The following is a 16,338-nucleotide window of genomic DNA, read 5'->3' as shown; positions in this document are numbered from 1 at the left end:
CTTCACAAAACTGCAAAGATAGCAGATCTCTTCAAATCAATCGGTTTAATGGCATTCCAACAGAAATCCTAAAATGATTGTTTTAATGTGGCTAGGAAATGATTCTAAAGCTAATTTGGGGTGGGGGGAACCATGAGACTGACATTAAAAACAAAGAGAGAGAGGAATGGCTATTTGCATTAATGAATACTCAGATATGTACAAAACAGAAGTTTTGTACATATTCAAGCAAAATGGCACAAACCAGAGCATGCAGAACAGACCCAAATATGAGGATTTAATATGTTAAGAACATCTATTTCAAAACTAGTGGCCAATTAATAGCAGACATCTAGCTAACAAGCTGGAAAAAAACTTTAATGAGTCTTTGTCTCATGCCAACCATCATTTGACAAAATGAAAATATACAAATACAGTTAAAAATAAATAAAAATATAGTTTAATAATGAAACTGCCAAAGAATCAAAAGACTGAGAATACCTAGAAGGGATCATAGATGAGAGCACTGGGTTAAGGCAAACTTTCTGGAGGGAAGCTTGACAATGAAGATCAAAAATGTTTAAATGTTGCCCTGATTGGTATGGCTCAACTGGATGAAGCATCATCCCATAAACAGAGAGGTCAAAAGTTCCATTCCAGGTGAGGACACATGCCTGGGTTGCGGGTTTAGTCCTCAGTCAGGGCAGGTTCAAGAAACAACCAATAAATGTTTCTCTTTCACATCGATGTTTCTCTCCCTCTCTCTCCCCCTCACTTTCCCTCTCTCTACAATCAATAAGCATGTCCTCAGGTGAGGCTAAGAAAGAAAGAAAGAAAAGAGAAATGAAAAGAAAAAAAAGAAAAAAGAAATGAAACTAAGACATTAACAGAACTTCCACCTCAGGGTGATAATGGTACAGTTGATTTTAAGTTTCTAGTCTATTCTCTTTTCTAAAATTTCTACATTGAACATGCATATTTTTGTTTTTAATTTTTTTACTGTTTTTAATAATTTAAGATGTATAAAAAGTTACAAAGGTAACAAAAAAGTCCCATATACCCTTTCAACCAGCTTCTTTGAATGTTAGCATTTTATAAAACCACAGCACAATTATCAAAATCAATCAACTACCATTGAACATGAAGTGTTTTTATTTTTTAAAGATTTTATTTATTTATTTTTAGACGAAAAGGGAGGGAAAGAGAGAGAAAGAGGAACATTAATGCCTGTAACCCAAGCATATGACCTAGACTGGGAATCAAACCATCAACCCTTTGTTTTCCAGGCTGGCACTCAACCACTGAGCCATACCAGCCAGGGCTGAACGTGGATTTTTTTTTTTAATAATACTTAACTTTTTTTTTAAAGATTTTATTTATTTATCTTTAGAGTGGAAGAGAAGGAGAGAAGGAGAGAAATATCAATGCATGGTTGCCTCTCGTGAGTCCCCCGCTGGGAACTGGCCTGCAACCCAGGCATGTGCCCTGACTGGGAATCAAACCGTTATCGTGTGGTTCGCAGGCCCGCACTCAATCCACTGAGCTATACCAGCCAGGTGAACGTGGATTATTTTTAAATCAAAAGTTAACAAAGTAAGTATGCAAAGGGCTCCCACTGCTTACTGACTGTTTAACTTCCTCTGCCTGGTTCCAGGGTTCTCTGTAGCCTGACCTTACCACACCAAGCCACAACAGGGGCCTATGCCCACAGAAGAGGGCCAGGCCAGAGATCTAAAGCGCATTTGTTTCCTGCTCACATACTAGTGCTGTGCATAGGCAGTCACCATACTTAACTGGGCCTTCAGTCTCCTTTCCTTTATAAAAAAGGGTAACATCTACTTTCCTGCATTAATGAGGATCCCTAGAAGAGGAGAATTGCCAGCCAAATTGTCCCCTTCCTCTAATTCCACCTCTTCTGAGTTATTTCAGGCCACACTAAACATTACCTTCTTGAATTCCAAATGAATGAACATCATGTCCCTAAGAAGACTCAAGCACCCTAATTAAATCCTGCCTTCCAATATCCTTCACTGTGTCCACCCCAAGGCAGAGAAAACATTCAGGAAAATATAAACTAAAAGACATGAAGTCACCTCCTTATCCTCTGCCCTGAGGCAAAATTTCCACCTCTCATTCTCCACAGTTTAAGAGCCATTCCTATGAATCCAGAGGGGATAATGCTAGGCATCTAATAGAGAGAAGGAAAATAACAGTGTGAAACTGCACTTACTGGGCTTAACAGACTCCAAAGGGACAAACACTTGAGCCAGAGCTGTATTCTGGGAAGATGAGGACGAAGCCAATGGGCCAGCCTCCCAGGACCAACCAGGAGATGATTTAGTACCTGGAAGCACTTCCTTGGGGATATTTTTCTGTGGAATATAATTCCTGCAAAAATAAAAAATAAAAATAAATATCAAGACCAGCAAGAATTCCAGGAATCTGTAATTAGAATTTCTGAAGAACAAGAAGGGGGAAAAAAGAAATATATATATGTACATAGGTATGTGTGTGTATTTTAGAGGTATATGACTTTATATAAGAATTTAGGACTTCAGGCCAAGATGGAAGCATAGGTGGAAACACTGTGCCTCCTCCCACAACTAAGTTTAAAGCCAACAAAGTTTTAGCAACAAAAACGCAGCCAAAACACAGAAAATTGAACTGTACGAAAGTCCGACAACAACAAACCATTCAGCCAGACCACATCATAACCCAGCAATTGGGTCGCCAGGCCCTGGTGAACACCTAAGGTTCCGCCCCTCATACATAACAGGTGTGAACAGACCAAAACATTTTGACTCAAGAACAGCTCAAAGCCCCAGAGCCTATAATTCTAAGCGACCAAGAAATAGCCAACCTTTCAGATGCACAGTTCAAAATACTAGTGATCAGGATGCTCACAGAACTGGTTGATTTTAGTCACAAATTAGAGGAACATATGAAGGCTAAACTGATTGAAATGAAGGGAAATGCACAGGAAATCAATAGTGCTGGAAAGGAAACTGGGACTCAAATCAAGGGAGTGGACCAGAAGGAAGAAAGGAACAGCCAACCAGAAAAGAAGGAAGAAATGAGAATTCAAAAAAATGAGGAGAGGCTTAGGAACCTCCAGGACATCTTTAAACGTTCCAACATCCAAATTCTAGGGGTACCAGAAGGGGAAGAGGAACATCCACGAGTGGAAAACTTATTTGAACAAATAATAAAGGAGAACTTCCCCAGTCTAGCTAAGGAAATTGACTTCCAGGAAATCCAGGAAGCTCAGAGAGTCCCAAAGAAAGTGGACCCAAGAAGGAACACACCAAGGCACATCATAATTACATTGCCAAGATTAAAATGAAGGAGAGAATCCTAAAAGCAGCAAGAGATAGAGGGTCAGTCACCTACAAAGGAGCTCCCATCAGACTGTCAGCTGATTTCTCAAAAGAGACCTTACAGGCAAGAAGGGGCTGGAAAGAAGTATTCCAAGTCATGAAATCCAAAGACCTACATCCAAGACTGCTCTATCCAGCAAAGCTTTCATTTAGAATGGAAGGGCAGATAAAGTGCTTCTCAGATAAGGCCAAGTTCAAGGAGTTCATCATCACCAAGCCCTTATTCTATGAAATGTTAAAGAGACTTATCTAAGAAAAAGATGAAAAATATGAACAGTGAAAGGACAGCAAACTCACAGTTATTAACAACCACACCTAAAACAAAAGCAAACCAAGAGGACAGCTAGATCAGGAGTGGAACCATAGAAATGAAGAACACATGGAGGGTTAGCAACAGGGGAGTGGGAGGAGGAGAAGGGGGGAGAAGGTACAGAGAATAAGTAGCATAGACAGTAGGCAGAAAATAGAGGGAGGGCAGGAATGCTATGGGAAATACAGGATCTAAGAAACTTGTGACACATGGACATGAACGAAAGTGGGGGTAATGGTGGAGGAGGAGTGTGCAGGGTGGAGGGGAGTGAAGGGGGGGAATGGGACAACTGTAATGGCATAATCAATAAAATATATTTTTTAAAAAAGAATTTAACCTATGCCGCAGTTTTCTAATGGTGTCCTAAGAATTAAATGAGAAAAATGTTTGAGAAACAGTGCAATGTGTGAGGTAATTAATGTCCCTGTCAGGCAGTCCCTGACATCAGGTTCAGTTTCCCTCATGTGATCACCAGGGTGAAGTAATGCAGGAAAATGGTAACACAAGTTACATGGACCACTTTATTCATACTTCTTTATCATTTTGTCCATTCGTAATATAAACTGAAAGTGTTTTTGGAAAACTAAAGTCCAGACAGAAGTAACCCACCAAAATCAGAATGATCACTGGAGTGATTAGAGAAAGTAAAGTGGAAAAAGCCCTTCTGGGTGCAATAAGTATGACCACCTGGCACATTACTGCCAACAGAGCCCTGTGGTCTCTCTTCATCAGTGTCATGGGCACTCGGGTTGTTGAGAGAAGGCAAACTGCTCCAATATTTCCAGAGGCAGAGGGATAGGATCTTGGGAAATTTATTTATATTCACAGCTTGCAGCACCTCTACTTTTAAGAAATCTGCATTGTTACCACTACCCAAATGCCTCCAAACTGGAAGCTATGTAAAGATCCACAAGAAGGAAATGATTAAATACATGTATATGTGTATATGTGAATTATTATATACCTACTGGAAAGAATGAAACAAATTCATATACTGACATGAAAACGTATTAAAGATATTAACGTGATATTAAAAAAACACATTGGAATACAGTTCGTAAATTATGACCTCATTTGTGTAAAAATAAGAGACAGTAACACATTACTACATGTATAGAGAAAAAGCAAAGAAGGAACATTCAACATTGTCTTAGGGGTTGGTATTTGGGACTTTCTATACTAACTGTCACTCTTGTGATCAAATTTTGCTTCATTTCAAATTAAATTATAATTATAAAAGAAAAAACCCACCTATACACAACAAAAACATCATTATCTACTGCTGCTACTGCTTAAACAAAACCTCCAGAAGCCCTTCCCTGACTTATGATGGGAGTAAAGGGAGAAGAGGGGAAGCAAAGAAACCCTTCCAGAGTGAGAGGGCTCTGCCTGCCTTGGAGGGTCACCCCAGCCCCGGTGCCATGAGCATGAGCTGCACACAGGAGCCCCCTCGCCCTCCCCACCCACACACTCACACAGGGCCCAAGGGTGGCTGTGAGGAGAAGAGGTCCAGCAAGCTCCTTTCTGCAGACGGGCTCTCAACACCACCACCTGGCAGTGTGCTGGCAGGATTCCTCTCTTCCTTACAGCAGCTCTGTCCAGCAACCTGCCAAACCAGGAATGGCTAAAATAAAGCAAGGCCCTGACTGGGGTGGCTCCGTTGGTTGGGTGTTGCCCCACAAAGCCAAAGGTTGCAGGTTGGATTCCCAGTCAGAACACCAAAAATAAATAAACAATGAAATAAAACAAGGCCAGGGCATGAATTACCACCAGCCATTGTGACAGCACATCCTGACCCCACAAAAGCCACTCCAGCCCAGGCTGACTTCACTGCCTGATACAGGTAGGCAAGAAAGGGCAAGAGAACATGACTCCAAGTAGACCTTCAATAAGCAGCAGGGCACTACTGAAGAGGGGATATGAGAAGAAACTTCCCTCTGTGGTTCCAAGCCTAGACAGTAGAGATGAGGAGGCTTTGGCCTCCAAGTCTGCAAGCACCCCCTAGGCTATGCCATAGCCCCCCTCTTCCCTTAGACAGCACTAGGTTCAAGGGACCTCCCCTCTGCTCTCCTCTGTGGCCCCTGAGAAGAGCATCCTTACCTTGTTGGTAACTGGAGTATCACTGATTCCTACAAGGAAGGAACAGAGAGAGATGCACACCAGTAACTCTACCTGATAGGACCTGGAGAGCAACCCCATGTCCAACCTTTCTAGAACATTTAGAAAGCCTACGCAAAGCTTTGCCAGTCATTCAAAGTAGCCAGTCATTCACCTTGTCCATGGCAGATCTGAGACTAAGTGAAAAAGGGCCTCTCTGAGCTTCCCAGTACACCCAATTCCCTCTAAAACAGGAATATTCTCCTCAAGAGGAACCAGCTTACTCAAGATCCCTGGGAGCCAGGACCATTCGGTACCTCTCCCCAGTCAACCACCCTCACCTAAGGCTGCCAGGTCATGATGAAGTAGAGATGGTACTCCAGTTCCAGCTGGCTCAGATCCACTGTCCACCTCCAAGTCCATCAGGCAGTTCTTCATACAGCCAGTTGGATTCTGAAAGACTAGAAACAAATAGATTTAGGAAGACCAGTCAGTCAGAATAAGAGCCACGTCTCCACTTAAAAGCCTATCAGCTTCCCTCAGGCCTCCTTCCAATCAAAAGACATCACATCATCCCACCCTCAACACACGCTCAGAAGAAAGACTTGACACATAGCCTGAGTTGGCATCTAAAGTGAGGGAGCCAGAGTGACTGCCTTCCCACCCAGCAGCCAAAGTCCTCCTCTGATGGTCTGGACACAGCAGAGCTGTCTTCTCCAATTCAGAGCCTTTTCATGGCTTCTGACCACAGCTAATCAGAATCACCTGCAGTGCTTAATAAAAATGCAAATGTCAGAGCCCTGGCTGGTGTAGCTCAGCGGATTGAGCACGGGCCTGCAAACCAGAAGATTGCAGTTCGATTCCCAGTCAGGACACATGCCTGGGTTGCAGGCCAGTTCCCAGTAGGGGATGCACCACAAGCAACCATACATTGATATTTCTCTCTTTCTCTCCTTCCCTTCCCTTCCAAAGATAAATAAATAAATTTTTTTAAAAAATTTTTAAAAATGCAAATGTCAGGCCTACCTATAAGCAATCCTGATTCAGAAGGTCCAAGTCAGAGACCTAAGAGTCTGCATTTTAACCAGTATTAAACACAATCCTGATGCAGCTAGCCTGGCATCAGGAACCACTGAAAAAGATCACTTTCTTGGTCTCCAGCTCCCATAGTATGCATCTGTGAGAAGTGGAATATAAACTTGGGCGCAATATAGCCACCTGCCTCTGTTTATAGCCAAAGCTGGAGTCCAGCCTGTCAGTCAACTCATCAAGGCATACGTGGCAGTTCTTGCAGAAAACAAAAAGAGGTCAACTTTTCTCATTTCTACATCATAACTCAGAATATTCTGAGAGTCATTTCTTTTCTAGTATTTGCAGGCTGCAACAAAGCAGAGGGCAGGGGAAGGTTCTCTGCACATACCTCTGGAGACAGGTATGTCTCCCACTGTGCTGCTCACTGTGTTCCCAAAGATAACCCGGCCCTCCATAACCTGCTTGTACAGCAGAACTCCTTGGGTGAGGAGGTCATTTGCCTGAAGAATCTCCACTGGAAAAATGAGATAAAACTCAGAATCCCCAGGTTTAGCTACCAACAACCTCAATCTTTTTTAAGCCATTCCACAATATAGCTATCACATAGCTCTGCCAAATTCAGTATATCCATGCTCCTTACCCCTAGATCATGTGATCAGGCCTCTCTATTACATCTAGTCACTCAATCCCTGAACCCCAACACTTTCAGTTCTCAAGACATAGGAGAGCCCTGGCTGGTGTGGCTCAGTGGATTGAATGCCAGCCTACAAACAACAGGTCACCAGTTCAATTCCTGGTCAGGGCACATGTGTGGGTTGCAAGCCAGTTGGGGGAGGGGGTTGTCTGTAAGGCTCAACTGATCCATGTATCATTCACACATCACTGTTTCCATCTCTTTCTCCCTCTCTATCCCTCTCGCTATTAAATAAATAAATAAATAAATAAAACAGATGATTTTAAAATATAAATCCCTCAATATTTTTTTTTAAAAAAGATGTAACAGGCCCTGACTGGTATAGCTCAATGAATTGAGTGCAGGCCTGTGAACCAGAGGATCACAGTTTGATTCCCAGTCAGGGCACATGCCTGGGTTGCAGGCCAGTTTCCAGCAGGGGACGCATGAAAGGCAACCATACATTGATATTTCTCTCCCTCTCTCCTTCCCCTCTAAAGACAAATAAATAAAAAACATTAAAAAAGACATAAGAGAAACAACCTGGCTGGTGTAGCTCAATGGATTGAGTGCAGGCTACAAACCAAAGGGTCACAGGTTCGATTCCCAGTCAGGGTACATGCCTGGGTTGTGGGCCAGGTCCCCAGTAGGGGGCACATGAAAATCAACCACACACTGATGTTTCTCTCCTTCTCTTTCTCCTTCCCATCCCCTCTCTCTCTCTGAAAATTAATTAATTAATTAAATGAAATGAAACCAAATTTTTCACCTTCTATATCTGTACTGGACAACATGATGGCCAACAGTTGAAAGATGGCTCCATCAACTAAAGAACTAAAACTTTAGTTTAATTAATCTAAAATTAAAACAGAAAGCTGTTTTATCCATGTAAATATGAATATTAAAAAATTTTGGTACTTTATTCAGTTACTAAAAAGCTTTTAAGTTTGTAGGGAACAAACTGGTACATGAATCTACCTTTAGAAAAATCTAAATACAGATCAAGAATTCCTGAGAAGGCCTTGGCTGGTGTGGCTCAGTGGATTGAGCGCTGGCCTACGAACCAAAGGGTCACCAGTTACATTCCCAGGCAGGGCACATGCCTGGGTTACGGGTCAAGTCCCCAGCTGGAGGTACACAACAGGCAACCACACACTGATGTTTCTCTCCTGCTCTTCTCTCTCCCTTCCCCTCTTCTCTAAAAATAAATAAAATCTCTTTTAAAAAAGGATTCCTGAGGAAAATTTAATGTCCTAAGTAAAACGTCCTGAAAGTATAAAATATACCCAGATTTTAAAAACTACGAGTATCTCACGGTCTGGTTTACCTGTAAAAACTCTATTCCAGGAGAGAGCGAGACGAGCACAGGACCAGGGGCTATGCAGGCCAAAGTGCCAGAAGATTACTCCTCAGCAGTGACCATTTATTTCTTGTCCCCAACTAGTCACCATGGGCCTCCTGAACACCACTTAGGAAGTATTCTTGCTTCCCCCTGCTCCTACCCCAGTTGAACCTGAATTTGATCAAGCTACCAATCCAATTTATAAGAAATATCAGAAATTTATTTTAAAAGTATCATGCTAAACATCATGGGGATGCCATCAGAAAACTGGGACCAAGAGAAACTATACAAGTCAAAGGATATATTTTTCATGCAAAAAATAAGGAGAGAATGGGAGCTATCCATTAAAAGACTTGGGAAATACCAACCACTTTCAAAGTATGGCTTTTCTTTTGAATCTGCTTTAGAACAAACTGCTTAAAAAGGAAGGGAGCAAACAGCAAGAGATGGTTAAAGAGCGAAATGCCAGGGAACTCTGAACACTGAATATTTAATTACTTTGAAATGTTTGGAATTTGCTTCAAAAATTGAATGGCAGCAGTGGGGAGAGTGGTACAGAAGAAACAAAATCTAAAGATTGGTTACAAGTTGATCATTGTTGATAGCTGAAAAGTACATAGAATTTTATTCTATTAGTCCCCTCTTTTGATATGTTTTCAGATTTTCAATAAAAATCTTTAAATGTTTTAATACCCTGTTCAGGTATTAAAATTCTCTACTCTCCCTACCACTGTCTCTTCCCCTCATCAGCCTGACTCCTTAGGTTATGTACCCAGTCCCTGAAGGCACTCAGGATGGGGGGACCTCCAAGATAACCACTGGCAAACATTTCTTGGCCTCTGTGGGATGTCCAGCCTTCCTTCAAGCTATCAGCAGTATCTTCTCTTTCTTCTTTTACCCTCATACTCAATCTACATGGTACATTTCTTCCCCTTCCTATGCTTTCAGACCAGCTGCTGACTTGTTCAAGGCTAGATTCTTCAAGAAAGCAGTTCTAAGTCAACCGAGGCCACATCTTTTTAAGCCCAACACCATAAATGCAAAAGTCCATTTTGCCTTGTTACTGGCACCACAGAGGCACAGCAGGAAGCAGGATGTCTGCTTTGCACCTGGGGTGCTACCTGCACCGAGAGAAAAAGAACCATTACCTAGTGCGTCATCATCATCAATGGTGTCACCTGCCAGCCGGAACAGGGTGGGCCGCAGCTTCTCACACCTCTCATATACAGCCTGGGAAACAGAGCTCAGCTTACCACACACCCAGGACCCACGAGGAGGCCCAGGGCCTTCCTAAGTAAGTAGCAGGGCCTGTGCTTCATGAGTTCTCCTTAATCAGCCCCAAATTCATGACTGCAGCTTTGAAGAAACATGGCAGTTACCATTTCAAAAACAGTTTGGCTACAATTATATGGGAATTTTTTAAGACAATTAAGTGAAAGGGCAGTAAGATCTTAGCTCAGAAAGAACACAACACATTAGTGTAAAGCATTCTCTTCTTCAAGTTCCCTTCCCTTGCCTTGCCAAAAACAGTTTAAGCAATGGAGGACCACCCTACCCCACTCCACCCCCACGGAAGCCTGCAGTGACTCCTTACCCAACTGCTGTCCAATGCCAATTTTCCCTTTACAGCAACACTCCCTCCCATGATTGGCCCCATCCCCAACATCTGAGAAATCTCATCTCTGGCATCAGAGGGAGAGTGCTCCAGACAACTTCACCATCCACATATTGCTGAGGAGGAGATACAGCTTCTGCACATCTCAAGTTTCCTTCCCTGCAAGGGAGCTCAATTAACCAAGTTAATACTCGAGCCCCTCTCCTTGGGGCTGGTGAAATAATATATCCAACAGGTGAGTATGGGAGAGGAAGCAAAAAAGAACCCCTTCTTCCCACTTTGCTCTTCTCCTGTTTGTTTTCTGTTTTCACCGCTTTGCTCTTGAGTGCTACCTGCCTGTAGTATAAGGAAGTCCACTTTCAGCCCTGCTCCTACCTGATCTAAGTGTTAAAGAAGAAACCCCGGTGGGAAAGACAGTGGTGTAACAGAAACATCCTAGGTGGCAGGTAACCTGCCTGATTCTAGGGTTCAGTATCAGGAAGCCACTGGCCAACACTTATTTGCCACATTTTCCAATATCGGTTTTATCCATTATAAAAATGAAGTTTTCTTTCCTGCTGCATCTCTCCACCTCATAACTGGCTATTATCTTGGCTGTGGAAAAACTGTGCTGTTTAAAAGAGCAATGTGCCAACCCTCCTGAGGGTCTCTGTTACAGCTGAGTCAGGTTAGTAAAAAAAAAAAAAGAAAAGAAAAGAAAAATTCCCCGGCAAGTGGAATGTGGAAAGTTGAGACAAATGACTAAAACAAAGGGCTGGAATGGCTGAACAATTAATTAACAGTCAGCTAATAAGTCACAAGACCCTACCCTCCCTAACTGAAGATGCCTAAGAGCAGATAGTTTAAACCATCATAGGAAGGTAGACAACAAAAACCAGTTAGACCCACACTAAACCGAGACAGAGGTAAAACTGACCAGAAAATGACCATGGACCCCACTACATGCTCATTTCAATAGGTCAGAGCACACAAAGCAACACATCTGAAATATAACAAATAGTCTGTTGAGATCCTCCGCTGGGATATCCCCTAAAATTCCCACCTACAGAAAACAGATAAAACGCTCAGGAAGAACACCAGCCCACGCTCTTCTTTGAGCATGCCCAAGCCCCACTTTCCTCAGGTATGTACTTTGCTTCTTCTATCCTAGGCTCTGAGGGTCTTGACAAGACTTGCACCCAGGAGGGCAGTGGACAGCAGCAGTTTGTCGTAGGCTCTCCCTGGATCCTCTCTCCAAGGACTCTTCTTTTGCCTCACTGTCCTAAGCTTTAAAAAATTCACTTTCACTTAGACTCGTGTCTTAAATTTTTCACTTCGGGAGTCAAGAACCTGGAGGTTGCCTGACATGCAAAATGTCCTGGGCTGTGCCAAGGCTGGGGCACCCTGGATGCAGAGGTGGTCTGGTAACACAACCTCACCACAGATCAGTTTTGCAGTGTTTGCCTGGCCCAGGCTCCCAACCCTTCGAGCGGTCCCCTCCAGCCACAGAAGGAAGACCAGCACAGGTTTCTCCATAACTGCCTAATCCTAGTCACAGCTGACTAACCCAGGTAGATACATGAGTCACGCTAGCCAAACAGATTTTTCTCTCAAGAATTTGGTACTGGAAAAGACTAGTTCATTTCTGCTAGCCTCATGAAATAGAAGGACAGGTAAACTTTCTGAAAGATCTCTTCTGTGTGATGAAGCATAAAAAGCTAGAATGCAAAGAGCAGAAAGCAGAGCTCCAGACAGACTGAGTGGCCACACAGCAGGTGGTGGTGTGTCAGATATGACATCAAGGCACCAGGAACAACAAACAAAAAAGGGCAAATCCAACTTCAAAATTAAAACCTTTTGCTTCAAAATACAGTTCATACAGTGAAAAGATAGGAGAAAATTGTCTGATAAGGGACTTACATCCAGGATCTAAAGAATTCTTGATTGTGGCGACGGCTGCACAGGCAGACACATCAACACACATAAAGTACACTATAAATATGTGCAGTTTTCTAGTATGTCGGTTATACTCAGTTACTCTTGAATTTTTTATTTATTTATTTTTTTATGTTTAGAAAAGAGTACCTGCAGGGCTTCCTGATCTGGTGGGGCCTGCCCCGGCCTGCGGTACCTGCTCAGCATTTCCTGCAGCACCTTCACATGGCTCCGCACTTCCTCCACAGCACTGACTCTCTTGGATGCCTTCTCTGATCGCTCCTGCTCCTTTGGGAGAAAGGAGAGGATAGCAGTGAGGGGCAGAGGGCTAGATAAAGCCTGAATGGGGGTGAGAAGTGGGCACTGCACTGTGGAGAGCAAGCTCAGGGAAATCACTAAACAGTGAGTGGAGGGAATGTTCACTCAGCAAGGGAAGAAAGTCCTCAAAGCCAGGATTCCTGGGGAAGATGGTGCAGCTGGGGACCTATCAAGCCCCGACTTTGTACCATCAGCCATAACTCCCCAAAAAAGATTCCCAAACCTGGACTCTGCCCACACAATACCTTCACTGGGACAGAAAATGATGTCTGTCAAATGCCTTGCACTCCTGAATGGAAGCACTTGAAAAGCACATAGTGTGGTCCCTGCTTCCATTCAACACCTGCTGCCCTAAGGGAGCCCATGGCTGTTCACCAGCTCAGACTAGGAGGCCACCTTCTCCCCAGTGGTCTGCGGATGAGTCTACACCATCACATGTGCTCACACACACCGTGCAGCTCCTGTCCAAGGCTCGTTCTACAGAACCCAATGGAAAAACATTCACCTCCTTGACCAAACTCTTGATCAGCTGGTTCGCAGCCCGCAGATCCTCAGGGTGGCTGCTCTTCAGAAGCCTTGATAGAAGCTGAAGGTGAACAGAAAGAGAAGAAACTAATCCCCTCTGTGTCAAATGGCCAGTGTGTGGCATCAGCAATGGAAAAGTTAACGCTAACAATGGGAGCCCATATATTTCATATGCATATTCTGACCAAATCCTTGCAGTCACACATTCATATACTACCACTACCTCCACAGGCACTAGTTTCAATGGGGTAGGAACGTGGAGGATGATATTTGGCAAAGTCTGGAGATACTCTGGTTGTCACAATTAGGGATGCTACTGGCATCTGGTGAGTAGAGTCCAGGGATGCTATAAATACCCTACAGTGCACAGAACAGCCCCAACAAGAAAACTATCTCGCCCAAGTGTTCAACAGTGTCGAGTTGTCCTGAACAATGGACTCTACATTGTAACAGACGATGATGTGACTCCCGATGCCCAGCAGAACACCTAGCACATAGGAGTCACTCTATCTTTGTTGAATGGATGGCAGGAAAGATGGGGACACTGAGCCCCAGAGAATGTAAGCAGCTTTCCCAAAGTGACTCAGGATTCTTCTCTTTCTCAGAAGTCCATTACCTATCTCTTCCCTTGCTCCTACCACCCTCTGCAATTGCAAGGAACCAGCAGGAGAGGAGACAGAAAGAAAGGCAGCAAAACCTAACACAGCCCTGCTCATCTGCATACAGGGATGCATTGCCACTGAACACACAGATCCAAGGGGACAAAGGTACAGTTGGAAGGCAATGGGTATCACAGAGAGACACATATGACCTGGAGCTTTCCTAGCACAATACTTAACAGACCTTGTGTACGAGGAAGACCAGGAATGACCCAACGCACTGCCACTACTGCTTCTCTGGGTTACCCCAGGTCTTGGCCTGAGTTTTGACCACCTCCCTTCCCTTCCTTTTCTTTACTGATGTCTGAGGATTCTGGGATGCAGTAGTAAAAGAAAAATGGGTGGAAGTGGGCTTACTAGCACTAAAAAGACCTAAACCAACATACAATGGACTATTTCCTCCCCAACATCTTCCCCAATACCACACACACTGGATATAACCAACCATCCACACTACAGAAAATACCCAGACCCTATGCTTTTTCACTCATAAAAACCTGCTCCAGAAAGAACTCACTAGCCCCCTTAACCATGTTCTCCCACACTTTGGTTCAAGGGTTCAGAAGACATTCCAGGGATATCTGAAGGGAGTCCCTAAAGAGGGAGTCTGATTAGATTCCAGGTAGGCCACCAAGGTCATGGAAGAGCGCCTTACCTTCGACTTTTCTTCGTCAGCATCAAAGATGGAGCTCTTGGGCCAGGGAGAAGGTGGAGGCAAGATTTTATCCACCAGTAGTTTGGGATCTTGCTTTATGATTCCTGAAACATGCGATTCATGAACTGATGATACTGATATGGGTACCCACTGACTTCAGCAGTATAAACCAGTATAGACCCTGGTTCCTGATGTCCAGCTAGGAAACACTGTCGATAGCTTTAATGAATACACCCAGGGTATAATCCACATCTCCCCTCCAGAGAACCCAAGGAACCAGCACAAAGACATCAGAGCCTACTGAGAGCAGAACCAGAGCCTATAGCTAGTGGTAAATGGGCTCTAAGATGTAAAAATATTGATCATTTTGTGCAGATACATATCTCAAGGCCCAAAAAGTACAGTGGAATCCCAGACTCCTAAAAACATTGAGTACATGTGACAGAGAAAAACAGTCCATTCTGAATCCAGTTCCTATCTCTACAGAGCCCAAGGGAGAGGGAACATAGATGCCCAGCTTCCACACAGGACCCAGAAAGGCATGGATAGCATACAAATTCGTAACTTTGCAAGTGAACACAGAACCTCTGGAGGTATCAGTGTGTCTATCTCTGTCTCTCATGAGTCCAGGGACACAATGCCTGCCTAAGACTGAGGCCTAGTCAGAGCAGAGATGACAATACCACTACTGAGTAACAACTAAGAATGGGCCACCTATTGTCAGGAAAAGCAAGGGAATAAGACCCTCTCCAAGGTACGGACTAAAGAAAGACCTTACACTCAGAGTGAAGCAGATATTGAGAAAAAAAATCTAGCAAATCAGCCCCCACCCTAAACACAAGCTAACGTTGGAGGAATCTGAAGTCTGGTGTAGCAAGGGTAACCACAGCAACAACAATTTCAAACCCAGCTTGGCTCCTGCCCACCAGAAAGAAAGGTTTGCCCATTTCCAGATATCAGAAATTACTTGTTTCAGTCTCCTCTGTCTTATATATGCCCAATTTTCACCAAAAAACTCCAAAGCACACACAAAAAAAGCAAAAAGAAACAAGTACTGTGAGAAGGGCAATGCAGTATGAGTAATGGAGTGAGACCTTGTTTCTTCAGCATCTGATAAGCATCTCGGATCTTAATGTCTTCTGGAAACCAGACTGTCCAACTAAAGAGTATTTCCATGACTCTTCCTTTAACTTTGTCTGTGGTCCAGGATCCCAGGTACTGAAAACAAGCAAGAAAGAGAATTACAGATCTGGAAAGTGGAAAGGATTTAGTAGAACACCCAGCCCACAGTAGAGCAAAAGAGACAGCTGCTGAGGCCCAGAGAGGCGAGCCTCCCCCCACCCCCCATGCCAAGGCTGGTTGAAAGCTGAGGCACAGTGAGAGGTCAAATCACCTAGCACAAAGCTGAAGGCTCTTTCTGGCTTTCAAGGAATCAAGCTCAAAAACAGCTAAAACTAAAACCCACCATATACTGGCCCAGGTTAGAGTCACTGGGAACATTCATTTTTTTTGATTGGGACAAGTGTGGAATAATAAAAGAATATGCTTGAACTTTGTCTCCAGTTCCTGGCACAGAGTTTCAAAAACCCCTGAAATTTCCTGAGTGATAGGAATCTTTTGTTATTCACAATAAGTCCCCTTGGACGGTACCTGAGTTTAAGTTAACCACTCAGGGTGGGTACTTAGTTTCAAGGGAGGAGATGACTATGCCAGAAAGACCAACCACGTCACTAGAGGGTTGAATGCAGCCTTATTCAACCCCCCAATGAGGGGGTGGGGCATTGGGGGCTGGAGAGTGAGTACAATCATTTGGCCAATGACTTAATCAATCGTGCCTTCATA

At 43.7% G+C, this 16,338-nt stretch overlaps 1 protein-coding gene across 3 annotated transcripts in view; it reads right to left on the bottom strand.

Moving 5' to 3' along the window:
* GGA2 (golgi associated, gamma adaptin ear containing, ARF binding protein 2) overlaps window positions 1–16,338 on the bottom strand; it is a 33,992-nt gene that overhangs the window by 3,394 nt on the left and 14,260 nt on the right. For 2 of the 3 annotated variants that reach the window (XM_037070614.1, XM_037070616.1), the window contains 10 exons: window positions 15,591–15,714; window positions 14,497–14,600; window positions 13,103–13,243; window positions 12,490–12,627; window positions 9,959–10,040; window positions 7,184–7,309; window positions 6,105–6,224; window positions 5,767–5,795; window positions 5,142–5,272; window positions 2,210–2,367 (listed from right to left, as the gene is read on the bottom strand). In XM_037070614.1, coding sequence (XP_036926509.1) covers window positions 2,210–2,367; window positions 5,142–5,272; window positions 5,767–5,795; window positions 6,105–6,224; window positions 7,184–7,309; window positions 9,959–10,040; window positions 12,490–12,627; window positions 13,103–13,243; window positions 14,497–14,600; window positions 15,591–15,714 — 1,153 coding nt within the window. The remainder of the gene's footprint in view (window positions 1–2,209; window positions 2,368–5,141; window positions 5,273–5,766; window positions 5,796–6,104; window positions 6,225–7,183; window positions 7,310–9,958; window positions 10,041–12,489; window positions 12,628–13,102; window positions 13,244–14,496; window positions 14,601–15,590; window positions 15,715–16,338) is intronic. The other variant, XM_037070615.1, reaches the window with a different exon arrangement.

The sequence above is a fragment of the Sturnira hondurensis genome, unplaced genomic scaffold (genome assembly GCF_014824575.4).
Source record: "Sturnira hondurensis isolate 20B ecotype Veracruz unplaced genomic scaffold, ASM1482457v3 Scaffold0018877, whole genome shotgun sequence".
NCBI classification, from domain to species: Eukaryota; Metazoa; Chordata; class Mammalia; order Chiroptera; family Phyllostomidae; genus Sturnira; species Sturnira hondurensis.
Note: the sequence above shows the minus strand (reverse complement) of the source record. Positions and strands in the feature narration are given on the sequence as shown.